The 22,532-nt window shown below is 32.6% G+C and overlaps 2 protein-coding genes across 2 annotated transcripts in view; both read right to left on the minus strand.

Annotated features, from left to right (window-relative positions):
- Window positions 1-1,647: 1,647 nt before the first annotated feature.
- LOC126669476 (probable leucine-rich repeat receptor-like serine/threonine-protein kinase At3g14840) lies at window positions 1,648-13,206 on the minus strand. Its single transcript, XM_050362950.2, has 24 exons — window positions 12,992-13,206; window positions 11,988-12,162; window positions 8,217-8,288; window positions 8,066-8,134; window positions 7,920-7,991; window positions 7,771-7,842; window positions 7,340-7,411; window positions 7,186-7,257; window positions 7,028-7,099; window positions 6,832-6,906; window positions 6,679-6,753; window positions 6,489-6,560; window positions 6,311-6,376; window positions 6,163-6,216; window positions 6,031-6,066; window positions 5,758-5,798; window positions 5,212-5,588; window positions 4,844-5,039; window positions 3,909-4,061; window positions 3,572-3,690; window positions 3,275-3,485; window positions 2,932-3,169; window positions 2,499-2,655; window positions 1,648-2,297 (listed from the first exon to the last, which is right to left on the minus strand). Exons 1-24 carry the CDS (start codon window positions 13,074-13,076, stop codon window positions 1,899-1,901), a joined length of 3,030 nt encoding a protein of 1,009 aa, XP_050218907.1. The 5' UTR covers window positions 13,077-13,206; the 3' UTR covers window positions 1,648-1,898.
- A 1,727-nt stretch (window positions 13,207-14,933) lies between these two features.
- The window catches only part of LOC126669477 (probable leucine-rich repeat receptor-like serine/threonine-protein kinase At3g14840), a 34,178-nt gene continuing 26,579 nt past the window's right edge, over window positions 14,934-22,532 (minus strand). The window contains exons 19-24 of the mRNA XM_050362952.1: window positions 17,243-17,398; window positions 17,035-17,153; window positions 16,754-16,964; window positions 16,430-16,667; window positions 16,178-16,334; window positions 14,934-15,463 (exon numbers count right to left, since the gene is read on the minus strand). Of these exons, the coding sequence (XP_050218909.1) occupies window positions 15,086-15,463; window positions 16,178-16,334; window positions 16,430-16,667; window positions 16,754-16,964; window positions 17,035-17,153; window positions 17,243-17,398 (1,259 nt within the window). The 3' untranslated portion in view covers window positions 14,934-15,085. The remainder of the gene's footprint in view (window positions 15,464-16,177; window positions 16,335-16,429; window positions 16,668-16,753; window positions 16,965-17,034; window positions 17,154-17,242; window positions 17,399-22,532) is intronic.

Genomic DNA, 22,532 nt, shown 5'->3' on the forward strand with positions numbered 1-22,532 from the left:
AACAGAATTAAACCTAAGCAAAAATCAACAATTCATAGCAAAATATTCAACAATTCACAGCAAAAAAACTCAGCATTTCACCAATAATCAACAATTCACATCAATTTCTTTTATCTTTGTTTGCAAAAATCAAAACAATGAACCCTAATCAGCAATTTCTTTTATCTCTTTTTGTCTTCACGTTCAGTTGTGGCGGAGAAGACGAAGAGAAGGTACCGCTGCCGGAAGACAACCTGCCACCGCTGCTTTTGGAAGGACCAACTGCTGCAGCTGGAGGAGGAAGACCGATTTGTTGTTGCTGCTAGAGAAGACCGACAGCTGCTGGAGGCTGACTAGTTCTTCGACGCCAGTTCTTCGACGCTGTTCGTTGCCGGTGAGGGATGAGATGGTGGCAACTGCTGCTGTTGGTGAGGGAGTGGGCGATGGCTGCTGCTGGTGAGGGAGTAGCGGTGGCTGCTGCTGCTGGTGAGGGAGTAACGGTGGCTGCCGTTGGTGAGGGAGGTGGTGGCAGAGTGAAATGAGAGAAGAATGAAATGTAAATTAGAAATTAGGGTTTTTTTTTCAATATGAATTGGGTTTGAGTTAATTAATAAAAAAGGTTAAAATAGATTCCTCATCTTTTATTTAAAATTAATTTGATTTGTGAAGTTTTAAAAATATAAGAGGTATTTTTGAAGTTTAAAGATAATTTGATGTCAATTTGAATATAATATAAAAATAAGGAATTATTCTAAACTTTTTACCATTGAAAACCGGAGAGTGTGTTCACTCTCGGGGGTGAGAGTGGGGAAGGGGGTATTTGATACGTTTTTGCATAGTTCTGGGGTGATTTGATCCACTTTTGTGAGGTTGGACTTATTTGATATTTCATGCCAAGTTCAGGGGGGTTTTTAAACCTTCACTCTAAAGAAAATATACTCCATTTTTTAAAAGACGAACCCGGTAAGGCCATTATGAGGAAATTAAGGGTGTTTTTATTAAGCGCGTAAAATACAAATTCGAGGTGAGGGACGCAAAAAAATAATTAGATACTTTCTTAATTATTGCGATATAATTATATTAAATTTATTTTTAGAAAAAAAATAATATAAATTAAGGATTATTTGACACAAAAATGAAGAATTTTGGGGTAGTTGCTAAAAAAATATAAATTGGACTAAATGACCCCGTGTCATAAGTTTAGGAGGCGTATTGAACCCTTTATTCAATTTTATTTTATGGGTTGTTATAATTCTGTCTTCAAGTTAATAATTTTCTCTTCTTAAATCTGTAACAAATATGTTATTGTATTATGATTTGTAAAGTTCATCTAATATATATATACATATTTTGTTTTTCTAATAAAAATGAAGTTGCTGTAGTCATTCCATAATTGTTAAATTCATGGTCTTTACTTTAAATTTTGTATTTAAAAGGATGGGCTGTTGAAAAAGTCCAAACCGAATTAAAAAAACAGAAACCAAACCAAATCGATCGAAAAATCGAAAATTTCGGTAAAAAAATTTCGGTGTTGGGTGAAAAATATAACGGTTCGATCTACCATTTAAACATCTTCGGTAAGGTCGGTTTTAGTCGATTCGAAACCGAACTGAACCGACCAATGCTCAACCCTATTTACAATGATGAAAATATAACAAAAACATAAAATTCAGTAACTTTTTGCCATGTATTTTAGAATCATGGAACCAAAATAGATTTCGATCACACAAGTATTTCATTGTTTATTTCTAGCAACACAATTTTTTCAGCGCACTTTCCGTTCGAACCATAAATCTAAGCATAGTGAAAGTCAAAAATACAAAAACAAAATAATAAAAATAAAATAAGAGTTGGCATTCAAATTTTTAAAGCTATAACATTATAGACGTAATAGAAAATAGGTAATTGTAAGTGTGTACCTAATTCCTATTCTCCCAATAATTAGAATCCAAAGTAACAGGATAAAGATCCTGAGCAGAAGTGGAAGAACCAGTCCAAGGCCCATCCATTGACATACTTTGTGTCTGAATTTCATTTGTCTTGTGCTCAATATCATTGTCATGCTTGAAATGCTTCCTCATTGCTTCTATCTTCATTTCATCAAATGAGGAGGCACTCGAATCCATAACGAAATCTTCGACAGCACTCTTCCCTTCGAGCATGCTCACAACGGACGACATTGCTGGCCTAACTGCTGGAGAAACACTGGCGCATTGGAGAGCCACATTGATCACTGTCATCATCTGCTCTGTGTCGTAAGTACCCATCCGAGGATCAACTAGCTCTAGTAGGTTGCCTTCCTCTTTTAGAACAAGTGCCTGGGATCACATAATATAATAAGTTGAAGATACGTAACCAAAAATATAAATTGAAGATACGTAACCAGAGATCGGTATATGACAAAGTTTGGAGACGAATGGCCATTCTCCTTGTTCGAAACCATTTCAAAATCATATAGAATTTTGGAAAATCTAAAACATGTTTTATAATTCAAAGGAAACAAGAGATTCGAGTTCTACCCAATCGAGAAGATATATGCTGCCTTCCTTAATGTTCAGTCGGTAACTGGTGTTGCTCCTTCCACAAATAATTTCCAAGGCAACAATTCCAAAACTGTACACATCTGCTTTATCAGTTAAATGACCTCGCATTGCATATTCAGGTGCCATATATCCACTGCCAAAAACAATTTTAAATATAATAAGCACACAGTATACATATGCAAGAATAATAATTTCTATTTAGAACTATTGAAGTTGAATTGAGACGTAGACTAATTAAAGCAAAATTATATTCCGAATCCAGAACTTTTCCTCTAGATACAATCTTCAGTACTCGGTGTCCGAACTGTCTAAATTTATTTTCTTCCATCTTGTTTCCGTTCCATTTTAATGGCATTTTCCACTATAGAGAAGGGCACAATCATCACAAGATATAAGCAGAAAAACTCACTAGGTTCCAGCAACTCGGGTGCTTATGTGGGTGTTCTCTTCCTCATCAAGCTTTGCCAGACCAAAATCAGATATCTTAGGATTTAAATTTGCATCTAGCAGCACATTCGTGGCCTTGATGTCTCTATGAACAATCTTCAATCTTGACTCTTCATGGAGAAAAGCTAAACCTCTTGCAATTCCAACACATATATTATGTCTTGTAGGCCAATCCAACTTCAACTGGTATTCTTCAGGACCTTTTTTAGTTCACAAAACCCACAATTAATCTAAATATGTTTAATATGTTTCAGACATATATAAATTGACTAGTTGTTTAATTATATTTTTATTTTAGATTTTACCAAATAAAGCACGTGCGAGGCTGTTATTCTCCATGTACTCATACACAAGCAACAATTGATTTCCCTCGACGCAACATCCATATAGCTTCACAAGATGAGGGTGCTGCAGAGCAGAGATCATGCCAATCTCATTCACGAATTCTCGGTTTCCTTGCTTAGACTTGGAGGATAACTGTTTTACAGCTATTATGGTGCCATCTGAAAGAAGGCCCTGTATTAAAGAAACCAGCCATGAAATTTTGGTTCAATGCACATAACGTCCAGCATCGAAAAACAAAATGAATTTCTGCAGGATACCTTAAAAACAGAACCAAAACCACCTTCTCCAATTTTATTGTCAGGACTGAAGTTGTTTGTAGCAGCTTTAATTTGCTTGAGTGTAAATGAGCCTGTTTGCAAGTCTAGGCCCTTTAAATCTGTTAAAGAAGAAAACTAATGTCATTCAAACTTGAAACCTTGCAGCTTTGAGGACTACTACATCATCGATCGAGTATGGAAATTTTGGTTTCATCAGAAAAATAAATTGTGAAGTTGGCCATTTCATTTTCAAGTTTCAAACGTATATTTTAGAAGCGAAGATGTAATCGATAAAATAGCAAATACAAAAATTAGTTTCATATACAATGGAAGATACCTTGATCTATTGTATCTTTACGCCCTAGAAAGCCTTTCCACCAGAGAACAACCAAAATCACGACAACAATACCTACTATAGCAACAACAATTCCAGACACAATGCCTGCAGTATTGCTTCCGTTCTCTGAAGGATCTGAAGGAGGTGTAAAATCTGCTTGAAGAAAGCATATAAGAATGATGAGCAAATAACAAAGTCAAATAATTATGCAACTTAAGACTCCATTACAATACAATTAATTTGAAGTTCTTACATTTTATGGATACAATAAATAGGGAGTGTAATCGAGTAAAGACAAGTCGAGGAACTACTTGAGATCGAATCAAAATAATTTAAAGTCGGCTTAAAATTAATTGTGACAAGCTCTAACTACTTGGGTTAACTGCCAAGTTGAACTCCAGCATCAGAATACTTGACTAGTCCTGGCGACCTTAATTGACTTTATATTAGTTTTACTATTTTACCGTTGATACAGCTTGTATGTATTTATACTAACGTCATCATTATATATATATAAAGTGTTACAACAGTAAATACTTATGTTAGGAGATATGCTATTGAGTAGTTTGATTAGAGGAATTGATTGGATTATTTTTTCAAGAATAGATTTCTTCACTTCCTAGTATAGATTCATTCATGTATATAAATAGGTGTATTATTCTGGATATTGTACGTATGTCGGAGGCAATTTAGTGATTTGGAGAAGTAAGAAACAAAATGTTGTGGCAAGAAGAACTGCAGAATCTAAATTTCGGGCTGCTGTCCAGGGCATTTGTGAAGTGATATGGATTAGAAGAATATCCTAGTGTTTTACTCGACTTGCCTCGATTACATCCCTGAAGCAAAACTGGCCAATTTTATGCGAAAAGAGTCATTGGATTGTATTAGAATATAAATAAGGGAATTTTGTGCAATGGAAGACCAATATAAATTACCAGGATTGACAGAAATGGCGGATATAAGTGGACCATATACTCCTCTAACAGGGATACCAGTTGTCCCCTTACCGTCCCAATAAAAGCGTATCTGCAGCGATTGATTTGTGACAATGGCTGTAAATTTTTTGATAACTGCCTTACCAGCCCCACCTGCCATATCTGCAATATTGAAATCCTTCCACACAAGCTCTTCCTGCAATAAAAAATAATTTAGTTGCTCGTAATATTCGATCAAATGGTTATTACTGGTTGAACCAATCGAACGTAGGTATTAAAATATATTTTTATAACTGCAAGGTCTCAAGTTTGAGCCCAGTCAAAACAAATTTACTTAAAGAATGGTTCATATTTACAATGAAAGGTACCTGAATGTAAATATCAAACATTCGCCTACCGAGGCTGCTATATGTGTTATCATTAGTAAACATTATCTCTGCAAAATGGAGGCTAACTGTGTAATTCCCATTTCCCATGCAGAAACCATAATAAGTCAAAGAGATTGGAGAAAGGCGTGCATCCAAGTACAGAGCAGAAGTGACAGCAGAGAGTGTAGTTGTGTTTTCCCAGGTGTACGAATCTCTATCGCGGTCATCGTCCATGAAATTTCCAGTGCTACTAAAAGCCCAGTTAGTTCTACTCTGATAGAAATTTGAAGCTCCACCTGAGTCTGCATCATCTTCATATCTGATTCCACCTACAGTAGCTTCCTTCCCTCCACAGTTTATATGGAAGGAATAGAAATCTGGAACCAGGTGAAAATGGAATCAATTATCATGAAAATAGAAATACAAAAACAAGGATTATTTAAAAGTACACCCTTCAGCATAAATTTCCTTTTATATTATTTGCCTTATGTATGTTAATTTGATTATAGTAAGATGATAGGTACTAAAATTTAACACTTTGCTTACCTTTTGGACAATGATAGCTTCTCAAACAAGAAACACTTGTTCTGCAAAATATAAAATAAATCATTACTTGTTTTTATCAGGCAAAGGAGGACAGTATGTTTCAAACTCGAGATGCATAACGGATAATACGACATCCTCCCCAATAAGACCTATTAGACTAAAGTCTAGTGCGTAAACAAATTATTTATCAAACATAATTCTTTGAAAGACATAAACTTGTGATGCAAAATGAAAGAAATGGAAATATAATAAGAAAAAAAACAATCGACTTACGAGACATTTTTCTTTAAAGAGCTTCCAAATAGGTTTCTGCAGGAAGCAACAGAAGTATAATGTTTTAGCTATTACAGAAGGTTAGATGGAGAATGACATGTTTAAGAAACATAAAGTGTCAAGTGAACTTACACGCTCCGCTGCTGACACGAGCTTTGAGTTGTAAAATTGTTATAGGAAAGGTCACTGTAAAACAATTGTAAGGGAGCCATTATAGTTCTCCAACTTGAGAAAATACAGGTAAATTTGTACGCCATGTTTATAAGGAAGAGAAGCTCACACTTTAATTCCTTTTTGAAGATTCCATTCAGGCACCGCTCCAGTAAGCTGATTTCCAGTTAAGTATCTGCAATTAATGATATCAACAAACATTTGCTTTATATCAGGAATTTTGAGAAGCTGAAGTTCAGAAACCTTGTGCCATATGTACAAATTTAGACATAACTTTTCACACTTACATGAATTCTGCTTTTCCTAATCCAAGAAAGCTGCTCGGAATTTGTCCCGTTAGTTTGTTGAAGCTGAGGTCTCTACATGATATAAATAGGATGCAAAAGCAAAGAATTTGGATTATTTTGAATCATATTTTTCCGAAAGGCCCGTATTTGAATTTACAGAAAAGTAGACTAGAAAAATGCTTTTACTGACAAGGTTTTCAATTTGGCCATTCCTGCAAGATAATCATTCGGTAACTTCCCAACAATATTGCAGCTCCTCAATATCCTGCAATACAATAGGTGATTTTTTCTTCTTCTTTAAATGAAAAGAAAAAGCAAAATAATAAGAGCTGCTAGAACTCACAATGTCTTGAGGTTTTTCATTGTACTCAACACTGGAACTGATGTTTCAGTTCCATTACTCAAGTCACTAATTCTCCTGCATACCAATATTGAATATTTAAGGAGATTTGAGGGCACCATTACATGGACAGGACACTGCTGCATTAAAATTAATAGTAATGCAGTTGATTTAAAGTAAATAAGAGTGCTTCACTCACAGGTCAGTCATGTTCGCTAAAAGACTAATACCGGACGGAATTGGGCCACTTAAACCACTGCCTTGAATCACTCTGCCAGCATTATGTAATGGTTCAAGCAAATGATCAGACACGACACATGACCGTCGCCCAGTAAAATATGTAAGATAAGAACTTACAGTTTTTCCAAATTAGTCCAATTCTGAATAAGATTGGGAATTTGTCCTGTAAACTTATTGTCACCAATTCGACTGCATCACGTCACCATAAGCATCATTTTGGTATCAAAATGAGTGTAGGTCTATGCAATTCAACATTAAATAAGAAACTCACAAGTCTTTCAATGTGGTCAGCTTTGCAAATGTTGCAGGAATCTCCATAGTAAAATTATTGGAAGTGAACAGCCTATAAAACCATAATATAGAAGATATAAATTAAGTGCAGTGAGTTTAATTAAAAAAACAAATTACATTGATTAATGAACTTGCTGATGTTGTTTATCCTTTATTTTACATTCCAACAAAGGTTTGTTTCCCCCCCTCAAAATTTCAATTAAGGACAAGCTCATGGCTTTAGACAAAAACACGCTCAACACAAGTTGGTTAGCTCGACTCATATTACCCCTTTGCCGAGGGTCAAAAGCCTAGGTTGAGCGTGTTTTTGTTCAAAACGCCAGTGTTTTTGTTCAGAGCCACGAGCTTGACCGTATTCGATCTTTGGTTCCAAGTTGAAGGGCGAAAAAAGTGTAAAATAAGGAAGCTTACAATCTTCTGATGCTGCCTAAATTTCCAAGTTCAGGTGGCAATTCTCCTCCAAGATTATTGTACTCGACGACTCTGGAAATGCAGCTCATTTAAAAGAAACGAAAAGGAAAAGAATGAGTGCAAGTGTATAGAAATAGTGATTAACTTACAAATCTAAAAGAGTGGAGATGTTTCCAAATTCTCCGGGGATCGGACCCGTCAGCCTGTTGCCAAGAAGAGAGCTGCAAAACAGGGCAGAATAATCATCAGAATTCAGAAATAAGAAAAGAAAAAGAAAAAGAAGAGGATTACATACATGTTGGTGAGCTGCGTGGAGCCCCATTGCGGAGGGATTGTGCTGTTAAGATAGTTGCGAGAGAGGTCACTGCATAATAAGTTACAACAAATATTAGAATTGAGAGTGGAATAATAAACCAACATTTATAATGTAATCAATGATGGCTTACAATATTTGCAGGAAGGGGAGGCTGCTCAAGTCAGTAGGAAGCGTGCCTTGGAGATTCTGTCCCTTCAAAACTCTGTTCAACAAAAGTTAATCCAAGGATGAAACATCACTAAATATATCTAAATTGGAATGGAAAAAAGTTTAAATATATCGTTTATATTACTTCATATTGTTCTAGTTTATTTATTATAATAAATTTTAAAAATGAATCGATATGGAAGGTTTATTTAAATTTTTTTCCACTTCAATTTAAACATATGACTTCAATTAAAAGTGAAAACTTAATTAAAATTAAAGAGTTTAAAAGATGGGGCCATAAATAAAAAAAATAAAAAAGATGGAATATTTTTAAGTTATTAGACCTTAAATTTAAGGCATATGCGATTTTTTCCTTTCATCTTACTAAGGTCAACGTTCCTTAAAAATGAAAATGTAATTATTTAGAATACAAATCATATATTTTTTTATACATATAAAAATTAAAATTAAAATTTTTAAAAATTAAAATATAAAAATTAATATTATTATATATTGAAAAATATGTTTTAATGAAACAATTACATATTTGTTAAAAATATTGATATGTTTAATAAAACATGTTATTTATGTTACTTTTTTTATATAATTGATTATTTAGTTTCAATTTAATAAAAAATAATTTATATAATATATAATAAAAAAATAAAAAAAATAAATTGATTTTCATTCATGTTTCCATATTAAATTTATTAAAACAAAAAATATATAAAAAATAATTTTTTATTATATATATTATTTATTTGGTTATATTATTTATTAAGTTCAAACTTTTGCATTTTTTTAATTACAATCAAATCTTTGAATTTTTGCAATTATGTAAAATTTTAAATTTTTTGCAATTGTAGTAAAAACTTTGAGTTTCATTTTTAAATCCAAATTTTTATGTTTTTTTTATCAATTACGACCAAATTCAAAAAAAAATTCTATCCTCTAAGATGAATTAATATGAACGTTTGGTTGTAATTGATAAAAAATACAAAGATTTAGATTTAAAAATAAATAAATTTAAACATCTGGTCAAAATTGTAAAAAAAAAAAATTGGACAAAATTATAAAAATTGATATTTTTATGTCTGAATTTAAAAATCAGACCTATTTTTTTTAGTTTTAATTTTTATTTTATCGTTCTCAATTTTAAACTAAACATATCCTTATGAACATCTTATAATATAGGCCAAATGATTAAAAATGGTCTAATCTTTGAAAAAAATTTCACAAAAGTATGAACATTTCAATTCAATTTATGAGTATTATCCCAAGCAACCGTTGTGTCACGTCATTTTTATATCAAGCCAATGAGCATTTGCGATAGGGAATTTTTTAATTATTACTTATTTTTTTTATCGTTTAATTTCCCACATTGCTAACGCATAATTTGTTTGTTGCATGAATGGCATGGCGCAACGGTTGGATTGTATAATTATCCTTAATTTATCCAATTTGTGCTGAGATACAAAATTTCGTTTTAATAATGTCCAACTCTAAAGTAGCACGCGATTTTGCTTAAGCGGCATGCCACATATATGCCATCATGACAAATATTAGTTAAAAAGTGCAAATGAGTTCTTAGATTTTTCAAAAGAATATTTACACCCTGACACTTTTTGCACCTTCTAAGAGCTAATTTGCACTTTTTACCTAATATTTGCCATGGTGACATATGTGCGGCATGTTACGCCAGTGCCACGTAGGCGCCATATAAGAAAAATCGCGTGCTAATTTAGAATTAGACATAATTGAAACGAAATCCTGCGTTTCAGTACAAATTGGACAAAATTAAAAGTTTTGGACTATTGTAAAATTTTCTTCAAAACATTGGTCTTCTTTAGTCATTTGGCTTACAATATATTGGCCAAAGTAACAATTGTGTGATCTAATTTTAAAAATTTAATTTATCATCATCAAATGTTTAAGTGACTGTATTAATGTTCTCGGTCTATCTTGTACACTTATTGAAAAAATTAATTATCAAAAATGAAATAAAATTAAATTTTTTGTATTGTTTTCTTTTCAAATAAATTTATAATACAATTTTTATCAACTTAAAAATATCATCCAAAAATCAATGATTAAAGGATCATTTAAGGACTATTATAAATATTTTATCAATTCTTTTTATCATCCAAAAATCAATGATTAAAGGATCATTTAAGGACTTTTATCTCTCCACCCACCAGATACCACTGACCTTCCGCTACTGACCACCGCCGCCGGAAAAAAATTATGGTGCCAGAATTTCTTTTTGAAACTACCGCCGCCGATGAAAAATAGACTCATTTGGGTCTGTTCTTCAGATGTGTCTGCTCTTCAACGAGAGCTTCTCGATAATGGGTCTGCTCTCCATCAGACAAGATCCATAGTTTCCAAAAAAAAATCTGACACCAGAATTCTTTTCGACATCGGTGGCCGATTGTATTCGTTGGGAAAGAAATTCTAATAGCGGGTGTCGGAGTCGGCGGTAGTTTCCGATGTGTGCGGCGGTCGGAATGGAGTGGTTTTCGGTGACAAGGAGGGGTGAATTGATCCGGTTTTGCATAGTTTGGGGGGGTGTTATACGATTTTCCAAGTTGTGGGTTTGTTTGATCCACTTTCACAAACTTGGCTTTTCTTATATTTGGTGCCAAGTTCAGAAGGTGAGTTGTTCAAAAAATAGATATTATCAAGAAGTTGTGGGTTCGAACTACGCCTCCGTAACTAAGACCATCTCCAAGGGGAGTCATCAAAATAGAAATTGATGACTCCCCATCTCCAAGGGAGTCACCAAAATGCATTTTGGTGAATCCCTCACACTCTCTTTCATCAAAAATGGTGAAGGAATTTTTCCTTCAACATTTCATTTTTTGAATATAATAATGTGGTTAATTTACACTTGAGTACATATAATTTATAGTTGTATTTAATTAATTACTTACTTATTAAATAATTTAACGAGACAATGATATAATTTTAGTTTTTATGTTGTGTTAATTTAAATAAATTAATGTAATGTTTATTTTAGTTTTTTTATTGTGTTAATTTAAATAAATTAATGTAATGTTTATTTTAAATAATTTTAATATAAATTAAATTTTATAAGATATTCATAATTAAAAAAATTTATAGCAATTTATTTTTAAAAGTATGAATAATATTATAATTCGGACGAATATGAGCATAAATAAGTTTGTGGGTGTAATTGGTAAAAAGTGTATAAAATGTTAAGAATTAAAAATAATTATTATATTAAAAAGTAAAAAAGTAGGTTTTTTGGTGAAGAATTTGGTGATGATTATTGGAGTGAATTTGATGAAAATTCACCAAATTGAAAAATGGTGAGGGAAAAATGGTGACTTCCCTTGGAAATGCTCTAACAACTAACAATTGTGACTATAAATAGTCGATTACCACCTTTGATAAAAAAAAAATTAAAATAATTATTTTTTTTAAAATAAATTTATCAAATTCTACCAAATTTGAGCTTGACTTGTGTTTAGCTTGTGAAAAATTATTGCACACAACCGTTGCGCCATGTCATTCGTGCAACAAACCAATTATGCGTTAGCCATATGGAAAATTAAATGATAAAAAAAAAATAATAATTAAAAAATTCCCTATCGCAAATGCTCATTGGCTTGATGTAAAAATGACGTGGCGCAACGGTTGCATGGGATAAACACTCTTAGCTTGTTTATCATCATCCTAATATATGAAAGAAGAGTTGTACAGTGGGAGGGAAAAGGAGGAGAAATATTACATGCTGACGACATGGCAGATGGTGGCGTTGGAAAAGGAACAATCGCAGGTTACAGCATTTTCAACCCCCGACACTTGAATTTTATCTGCCCATCCATACATCCCAGAGCATGGATCCACACTGAAATTCCAGTTCTTCTTTCCCAGCATCTTTCCTATCCCCCGTAAACCTTCCACTGTAAACATAAATAATTATTCAAGGCACATCACTTGTAAAATTCAAATTTTACGATCAAACTTTTTAATTTTTATAATTATTTTCAATTTTAAAGATTTTTATTCAATTCTCTCCAAAAATTTAAATTTTTATTTTTTAAATCCAAACATCCGTATTTTTATCAATTACGACTAAATTTTAAAATTACTGTCCAATTTTTATAAAGGATTAATAGAAAGTTTAGTTGCAATTATAGAAGATCTTAAGGTTTGAATCTAAACAATAAAATTTAGTTTTAGATTTAATTGGAAAAAAACCTTTTATATTTGACATAATTGTAAAATTAAAAGTTCTGTGGTGATAATTGATAAAATACGCAAAGGTTTGGATTTTAAAATAGTTTGACTATAATTTAATTGTGTCCATAACTAATGCTTTTTTAAATTGGCTACACTCATTGACGAAAGAATGAGCTAAAGAAAAATAAGAAAAAACAAAATGATATGGATTCATCCTAGTTTCCACAATTAACACACGAATTGGTTAGAAACTCGACGAAAAGAGAAAATTAAATATTGTTAATTTATATCGATTATACTTCACTCTTTATGTCAGACCGACAAAATCTATCTCTTGATCACTATGATTTATACCATCGGTGTAGAGCGTGAGAATCCGATCAACTCTTCACGCTAAATCAGTTAAAATTTTAAGTATAATCTTAACATTAATAGTATTAATTTCTAAAATAGTTCAAACTTAAGAACTCAACTTGATTGATATTGAGTTGACTTGAGTCACTTAGATATTGTACAAATAAGTTTGCCTAGAAATACAAATAAACATACCTTCATCCTTAGATAAAGTAGCCGCAAGTGCAGAAATTGCAAACCCCAAAATGAGAGAAGCAAGAAGTAGTCTAGAGAAGAACATGATTAATTTGATGTTGAACAAATTATAACAACTATCAAAATTAACTTTTTATTCACAAACAAACTAAAATAACATAAAAACATTAGAGTAGTTGACTTGAAAAAATAGTACAATTTAGGACCAAGTCAAAAAAAATGTTTAATGCCTACTTGCATGGAAATCATTTTCATAATACCAACCCGTATGTATAAATGCTAAGGAATTTGGTTCACTTTAAGTAAAATAAAACAAAATAAAATACTCTCTCAAATAGAAAACCCTAGCCGTCAAGCGTTTCTTCTCTTGTTTTCGCTTCGGCTGCCGTCAATAGTTTATTTTTGCCGTTGACGGTAGCCATTTCTTTTTTATTACTTTAAAATAAAATAAATGACCGACGCTTTTTCATCTTTTTCATTTTGGTTGGTAAATCTATCGACGAGGCGCATCAATTTCAATAAATAAAAAATCAGAGATGGATCAAGACCTTTAAAGATTGAAGATGAAATCGTTTTAGGTTATATTAGTTTTTCTTTTATAACTAATTTACAGCGATTGTCTTTTTTTTTTGAAAATTTTGCTATTCTTTCTATATGAAAGATTTGTTGTTTTTTTTATGAAGAGTTTCTGAGTGTTCTGTTAGATAGAAAAGGATTGGATCTTATTGTGTTAGAGCAGTTATGTATTTTTGATTTTATTTTGTAAGGCAATCTGCGAATCAAGGTCTATATCTTGTTCCATGTCAGGTCATTAGAAACGGTTATACCCTTTTTAAATTCTTACATCTGTAACTGCTCTTTATTATTAATGGAAGATTATTCGATTGTCAAAAAAAAAATTGAAGCAATTTTAAAAAAGTTTTTCATTTTATTGTCCTATATAGGGCCCAATTGAGCCAGATTAGTCAGGAGTGGCTCCGAATTATGACCAGAAAAATAATAATACCCTTATATATTCATTCGGAGCCATTTTGAATTAATAAGAATTTAATGACTTTCTGATATGAACCAAAAAATAATATTTTTATATACATTAAAAACTATATTATTTGACACTATGGATAGTGAGACTACTTAAAAGATAAGAGAGGTAGATATAAGATGATATCATTCACCCATAACTTAATGAAATTTAATACAACTTCAAGAAATTTAATACTTTAGGGATGATAGATAATGAAACGAAACAGAATACTAGCTTGTCAACCAAGCATACAAATAAAATAATGTTCAGTTGGTAAAAATCAAATATTTTTAGTTGTTCGGTTTAGTTGATGTTTTTTTTTTGACTGCCAATAAATCAAACGTTTAACAGCAAAATAAATCCCAACGACTCTTTTGATTTAATTTTTTTCACATTAGATAATAAACGAGTCTTGAAAAAGTCGGTAGGTTCTACCCTTTCTTATATCTAGTTATATTCATGAATGTATGAAACCGATATGGTGGGAATCGCCTCTATATTGCAGGAAAACTTGTCGAATCCTCCGTTCTCTTTCCATTTTTGGAAAATTTTATAAAACTCCAATATTTTATAATATAACCTATATTCTTGTAAAAACTATCTTCTTCTTCATTTTTTGATTGGTCGTTTCTATTTTGGTAATTCCATTATTGCCCTTTAAAATCTTTTAAAGAGGATAATTGCGCCTTTAAGATCTCCTATAGAGAGGAATTGTGACTTAAGAATACTCCTATAATTTTTTTTGATAGTGAATACTCCTATATTTGAAACAAAGAAAATGAAATGATTTATAACAGCCTAAGTTAATTTGGTAATTGAAGATATAGCCGTAAATCAATGATCCAGGATAGTTATTTCAAATTGATTTAATAGTAAATATTATAAACTAATTCATTCTCATACATGGAATATTAGAGGTTTCCAAAACAATTGTCAAGCAGCACACAAATTCCTTTTTATTACAATGTAATTTCAACAAGATTAACATGGCAAAAAAATAAAAGAGAATTACAATTGTTATTGCAATTTTCAAGCTTCAAGTCCTGTAACTGATAAACATAAGGGTTGCTTTAGTTCCTAGTGTCCCAATACTGGGAATCGAAAGGAACGGGATAAAGATCTCGAGCAGAGGTAGAAGAAGCAGTCCAAGGCCCATCCATCGACATACTCTGAGTACTCGTCGGAGTTTCAATGGCGTTTTGAAAGTGTTTCCTCATTGCTTCAATCTTCGTCTCGTCATATGACTCCGATGATGCCAAATCCTCGACAACTGTCTTTCCTTCGAGCATGCTTACAACTGAAGACATTGAAGGCCTAGCAGCTGAAGAGACACTACTGCATTGAAGAGCAACCTTTATCATTGTCAGAACCTCTTCTTTGTCGTAGTTGCTCCCCATTCTTTGATCAACTAGCTCTATTAGACTCCCCTTTTCTTTTAGAACATGTGCCTGCATAACATCAACAGTTACACTTAATATAACTGTTTTATATATTTTATGGAATTTTAAGGCCTTATTTCATATTTTCTGAATCCATACTATTTAAATATATACCGTTATTAATTATAGTAGTATTTTTATATTCAATACTAGTCCTAATAACTCCAATTCTTTAGTTTTGCAAAAGATCACTACTTAACTAAATAAGGGTAATTGTGTTATTCTTTTTATAAATTAACTCACTTTATTTAGAAAAAATAAATTTCCTAGAATGTATAATCATCCTAATTCTTTATTAATTTGGGACGGAAGAGTATATTAAAATAAATTAAAGGTAAATAAATGTGTTCTTTTCTTAGTAAGATTAAGATCGATACCTCATACCTAGACACTGATGACTTCAATAATCAATTTAATATGTGGTTCTAAGTGTACATTTTGTTCAAGCCGAATAATTTTTTTAATATTTTTTAAGATCAAAAGGAATTGATTTATAAAAATTTAAAATATTTCATATCAAATTGAATGAGTCAGTTTGGTTGAATTTTTAAATTAAGCTCGGCTCAGTTTTTTCAATTTAATTGTATTGAAAATGTTTACTTTGAAATTGTACCAAATTAAAAAAAACAATTATAGTATCAAACTGAATCTGCTGATTTAGTTATGCACTCTTATGTGTAAAGGAACTTATATTTGAAAAAGAACAAGAGAAATGAGCTTTACCCAATCAAGAAGATAAAAGCAATCCTCCTTTGTGTTATGTCTGAAACTGGTGTTGCTTCTTCCACTAACAATTTCTAAGGCAACAATCCCAAAACTATAAACATCTGCTTTATCAGTTAAGTGGCCTCTCATTGCATATTCAGGTGCCATATATCCACTGCCAATATCATACACATCAGACATTAAAAAATCATGTGTACGCTATTCAAGCTGAACAAAGAGAAATTAAGGTGGGGAACAAACTTTACTTACAAGGTTCCTGCAACTCTGGTGCTTATGTGGGTGTTCTCTTCTTCATCAAGCTTTGCCAGACCAAAATCAGATATCTTAGGATTTAAATCCTTATCAAGCAGCACATTAGTGGCTTTAATGTCTCTGTGCACAATCTTTAATCTTGATTCTTCATGGAGAAAGGCCAAACCTCTTGCTATACCAACACAGATTTTATGCCTAGTAGGCCAATCCAAGTTTAACCGGCATTCTTCAGGACCTAAAAATGACCAAACCTATAATAAGCCTAACAGTTCTGATATTTAAGATTATATTGATAAGTTGATTATGGTTGTGAGATGTTACCAAACAAAGCACGAGCTAGGCTGTTGTTGTCCATATACTCATAGACCAATAACAATTGGTTTGCTTCAATGCAACAACCATAGAGCTTAACAAGATGAGGATGCTGGAGAGCTGAAATCATGCCTATCTCAGTCACAAATTCACGGTTTCCTTGCCTTGATTTCTCAGACAGTTGCTTTACAGCAATCGTGGTACCGTCTAGAAGACGGCCCTGCATTTAGAAAACATATTAGTTAGGCATAATATCTATGGTTGATTAACTATAAATATGTGTATGATACCTTGTAAACAGAACCAAAACCCCCTTCTCCAATTTTATTTAGAGGATCAAAGTTGTTTGTAGCAGCTTTAATTTGCTTCAAACTAAATGAACCTGTTTGTAAGTCTAGGCCTTCTAGATCTGTTGAACAATGCATATTTGTATTAGAATTATGTGTTGAAGAATAGAAGTTTTTATTTTCTTTCAAGATATAGTCGAATGGAAAACACCTTGAACCATTTTATCTTTACGTCTTAGACAACCTTTCCACCAAAGGACACCCAGGATGAAGCAGATAATAGCTACTACGGCACCTACAATTCCAATCACAATTCTTATAGATATACTACTGCTACTCTTGCTGTTCTCTGATGGAGGTTTAAAATCTGGATGGAGAAATTATATAATAAAATATGTCATTTAGTCACATTCTCCTGAAGGTAATTGAAGAACACAAATACTTAGTATATATAAAATGCAACTATGTGAAAACTTAGGATTTATGTTGTTGTGAGGTTAAAGTATGAATGATACTAAATATCAACTCTATGTTTTTGTTTGATATTAAAATTTGAAGTCATAAGTGGTAACAAAATTCTAATTTTTACTTTGAGTAGAAGTACTCTAAATTTTGAGATAGCATATTATAAGAATGTGTTACCACTTAAAAGAGTCATATCATATAAAAGAGAAAAAGAAAATACTATATCATATGGTAACCGACAATACAATTGATATGGCATTATATTTTAAGGATTTGTTTTACCTAGCCGTCATATCAAATCAAAAGTTGATGAAATATTATTGCCTGAAATAAAAATTTAATTCTTGAAACCACTTTGATATGAATTAGAATTTTGGTACCAAATTGAAACATAAATGTTTAGTACAATTAAAATTTTAATCTCATTAACAATATCTTCCATATAATAGAAGAACTTTATATTTCATTACCATGCAAAAAAATTACATATTCATATCAAAATTTGGTAAGAAAAATAAAAAAAGAAAACTCCCTTCCAAGACCGTGAAATTTTGAATTTGAGCCTAATATGTGTTATAAACAATACTATACTTATAGTACTATTGTCACGACCCGAATTCCACCCTAATCCAAGTCACGACCGGCGCTAGGGAATGGGAATGGTTGTTCCGAAACCCGTAGCAAGCCTAGAACCTCTAGAAATTTTTCGCAAATATTATTAAAAGATCGCACCTCACGTACGATCCATTTTCAGAAAATACCGTTAAAACTTTTCTCTTTTAACGTAACCCGATTTCTGAAAATACACATATAAGCGAAATATGGTTTCAGAAGTACTGGTTGGATAACCTCGTTATCTCAACCCTCGCTTCCTTCTGAAAACCTGGCGTGGTAGGTACTGGAAACCAGGGACTTATCTTTCGCTTGCCTTAACACATTGGCAGCCCCGTTCCAAACCACACGCCACCGTTAATATGTTTAATAAAAATAAGCGGACACCTCTGCGTCTCGCAACGGTGGTATTAAACATATTAAAATACACAGCGGACCGGTTACACATAGCCGGCGTATATAAAACATACTCTTTTTGACCCTCACAAAAACACACGAGGCCGACTCGGTAACTAGATACAATATGCCACTAAGCAGCCACCCAGAAGGTATACACGCGTGCACTAGATCCTATCAGAGTAACTAAACAAAGGACTAGTGGCACGGCTGCTGGCACATTACACTTATACTATTGCAGCATACTAAGAGTACAAAATCCTATGTACATTACCAAAGAAGAGCTTTCCTGAAGAAGAGATGTGGAAGCTCGACTGACCACAAAGCTCGTTTCCTGAAAAATGGGATAACAACAACGGGGTCAGAAATATAAATATTTCTGAGTGAGTAAACAGTTTACAGATAAATACCAAAATCGCATTATATATATAAAACAGTTATATATAAAATATGACCAATTACGTCGATCCATATGAAACCCTAGTTCACAAATGTCCTAACAGACACACTCATCTTACGAGTTTATGGACAACAGAATAAAGACCGTGAACTGAATCACTGCCGTCCAATTCTGTATCTCTGGTACCTGGACCGTAATCAGAAACTGCCTTCGCGGCTTATTCCGCGACCGTAACTGTATTACTGCCATCTCAGGATTTACCCGTGAAGTCAGGGCATCTACTTTCCCAATGACTTACACGACATGCATACCTCTATACCTCGACAGAAGTACATCTAAAAATCGGTGTTGGTGATCACGCAACCCTATTGCCGCCCAATAGGTAGCTCGTTCCAATGGACCTCTCTTGGCTAGTTTATACTATTGCGATTATGGATTTAAAATAGTTGAATACTGATATTCAAAAGTAAACACGTAAACTCACAGTTCTGCTAAGTTACTACTTAGCACCGTCGTAGGTGTGACAGACTCCCCTGAGTCCTGGTCTGACTGCTGGACAGCTAGTCGGATCAAACATACAAAACACACAAGACAACACATCAATATCTATTTCTGGTATAAACATCTAGGTCCTGAAACCTAGGTCCAGACAAATCACACAAACATATAACACTTATGGTCTCTTTATTTTTAAAAACCATATAAACCGTTTTCACCTCGAGAAAACGTTTAGACTTCACTCAAGAAGTCATTTTAGGTATAACAATACCTAATTAAAATCATTTACTAGCATCGACTTGATTGCCAAAGCCATTCACAGTCGACTACTAATTATTTAGCAACATCGTTTGCTAAATCTTTTAAACCGGTTAAACGTCGACTTTAACTCTTTTAAAGTCCTTTTTAAACGTTTAACTTTACTTTTAAAATCATATTTTAAAAGTCTTTAGCTTAGGTTTAAAAACTCTTTTCACTTTCTTTCAAAAGAAGTTATCGTTTTTAAACGTTTTAGTTCGACGAAACTACGTCAAACGGATAGGGCAAAAGGCCCCAAAAGAATTCCCCCCTTCGGCGTCGGCCTGGTGCACGTCCGTGCACCTTGGGTGCACGTTCGTGCACCCCTGGCTAGTGCACGATCGTGCACCATTGTGCACGGTCGTGCACCCTGGATAGTGCACGTTCGTGCACCTTGGTGCACGTTCGTGCACCTCCAGATTGGTGCACGTTCGTGCACCATATGTGCACGTCCGTGCACCAACGTGCACAGCCCCGGGGAAACTCGATTCCCGGGGCATTCCGACGTGATTCAACCTCATTTTTCCGCTCCTAACACGTATACACAATCCAATATATCCATATTCACATTCAGAACGTAAAAATAATAAGTATACGTTCGATTCGATACGGTAACCGTTTATAAACGTATATATATTCGAAATATATCGAAATATATTAAAATAAACGTTTAATACGGAATTAATACCTCGATTACTTGAGTAATCGTCGAAGAAACGGAGTTAGAATCGAGAAACGGACGAATCGGGTCGAAACCCTAACTCGCCATCTCCTGGAGAGCTAAGCAGCTCATCCATTTCTTTCATTTGAAAGAAATGGCTCTGATGGCCTTAACATTTCAAAGAAATGTTATATATATAAGGTTTGGCTAATTTATCACTTTAACTCAAATTCTTAAATAGTCGTCCGTAACTTAAACGGAAACGACTTTCGAATTTCGTGAAACTTTACCCAAAAATCTAATAAAATAAAATAAGAATAAAAATATAATTTTTATTCTCATCCGACTTATATTTTATTTTCAATAAATCGCAGAAGATTTATTAGGTCCAAATCAGTCCCATTTGATTAAACTTTTTACGTCCAAATTTCATGAAACTTTGACGATAGCTTCGTCCAATTATTTCGCGAATAATGACACCAAAATTATTCGCTCGGGACTTATATATTATTTTATTTCAATTTGGACTAACGAATAATATTTAATTAGTTTATAACTAAAACTAATTGAAGTAAAGAATATAAGGACTAAAGGAAATATTTTTCCTTTCCTTGGTGATCACTTATGACCGCCTCACTTATTCTTTTCTTTCTTCTTTTTTTTTTTTAATAATATATATATATATATATATATATATATATATATATATATATATATATATATATATTAACTTATATTCGTTAATAACTCGTCGAGACTTTCAAATTTCGACATTTTAATTTCGGGGTTTTATCCGAAATATTAAACTCTCCGATAAGAGTGGTATATTGATATATTAATTATCAATATATTTTTATCTTACGACTTCAGTCGTATTTTCTTTTCTATTAATCCCGTTCATATCATTTTATTAAAATTTAAATCCTCGATTTAAATTTTAAACTCCTATTATTACAATATAATTTTAGGGATACTTATAAATTAAATTTACGCTTAAATTTAATTTACGTATTCCCGGCTAATAAAAGCTTTACACGTGGCTTATAAATTACGGGGTATTACATTCTCTCCCCCTTATATAAATTCGTCCTCGAATTTACATATACTTTTTCTTTTACTTATACAGCCAAAAATACTTTTTCTAAATCATGCTCTATGCTTTCATAGCATAAACATTACCGCCGTTGTCTGTTGCATAACTGCTGTCGTCTATGACACAATTGCACAGCTGTGCACTACCTTCTTGTATTTTAACTCTTCATCTCGTATTTACTTGTCCTAATAGACCGTATACTCTCCGTTATTAGTATACAGATGCTTATATCAACATCTCGCAGTTTTTTTCTGACTGCGTTTCATAATTCTTAATCATTTTCTATCTCCTCTTATTGTACTTTTACTTATAAGTTTCTAACCTATAACCTTGACTTCTGTTATCAGAAGTCTTGTTACTTATTGACTTCGGGTTATTCCCTTATGTTTGTTCTTTTTGAGCCTACTTTGGCTACCGGATCGCTTATTCTGAAGCGTCCATTTACCAAATAAATTTGGTATTCTTATAGTTGACAATGCGTTCTACAACTTCCGTTTAGACTTCGAGTTAAGATTCTTTCTCGAAGGTCTCAGAAATTGACCTCAAAGTTGCCTCTTCGAGCTAACTTTGAAAGACTACGAAACTGCCGTCATGGCTGTTATTGAAGCCAATGAACCAAGCATTTAAACCAGTCTTTTTCAAAATATTATTTCATATTCCTATATTTTGACATATAATCTACAACTTTCGTGAAGAGTCGAACTTAATCCGACCTCTTTTCGGTTTCCGAAATCGTCCTTGAAGTTGGCTACTAGCCAAGCTTGTATTTTTTTTTTATACATCTTATTACTTTTCCTTTTCGTTGTACTTCTTTACAGACAGTACAAACTTTGAACTCACTTTTGTGATATCAACTGATTACCAAATTTTATGATATCACCTTTGAATTCACTTTTCTTTTGCTCTTTGAACTTTCTAGTTCACTGTTTATTATTGGTTTTAAATTTTATTGTACCTTTTTGTAACTAAGATTTTTAATCTTATTATAATTTTTTTCATATCTTTTAATCACTTTAGGGTAATGTTGGTTAAGTATTTTAATCTCTAACTTTACCCTCTTCATCTTTTTGAACTCCTAT

Source organism: Mercurialis annua, linkage group LG2, assembly GCF_937616625.2.
Source record: "Mercurialis annua linkage group LG2, ddMerAnnu1.2, whole genome shotgun sequence".
Classification (NCBI taxonomy): Eukaryota; Viridiplantae; Streptophyta; class Magnoliopsida; order Malpighiales; family Euphorbiaceae; genus Mercurialis; species Mercurialis annua.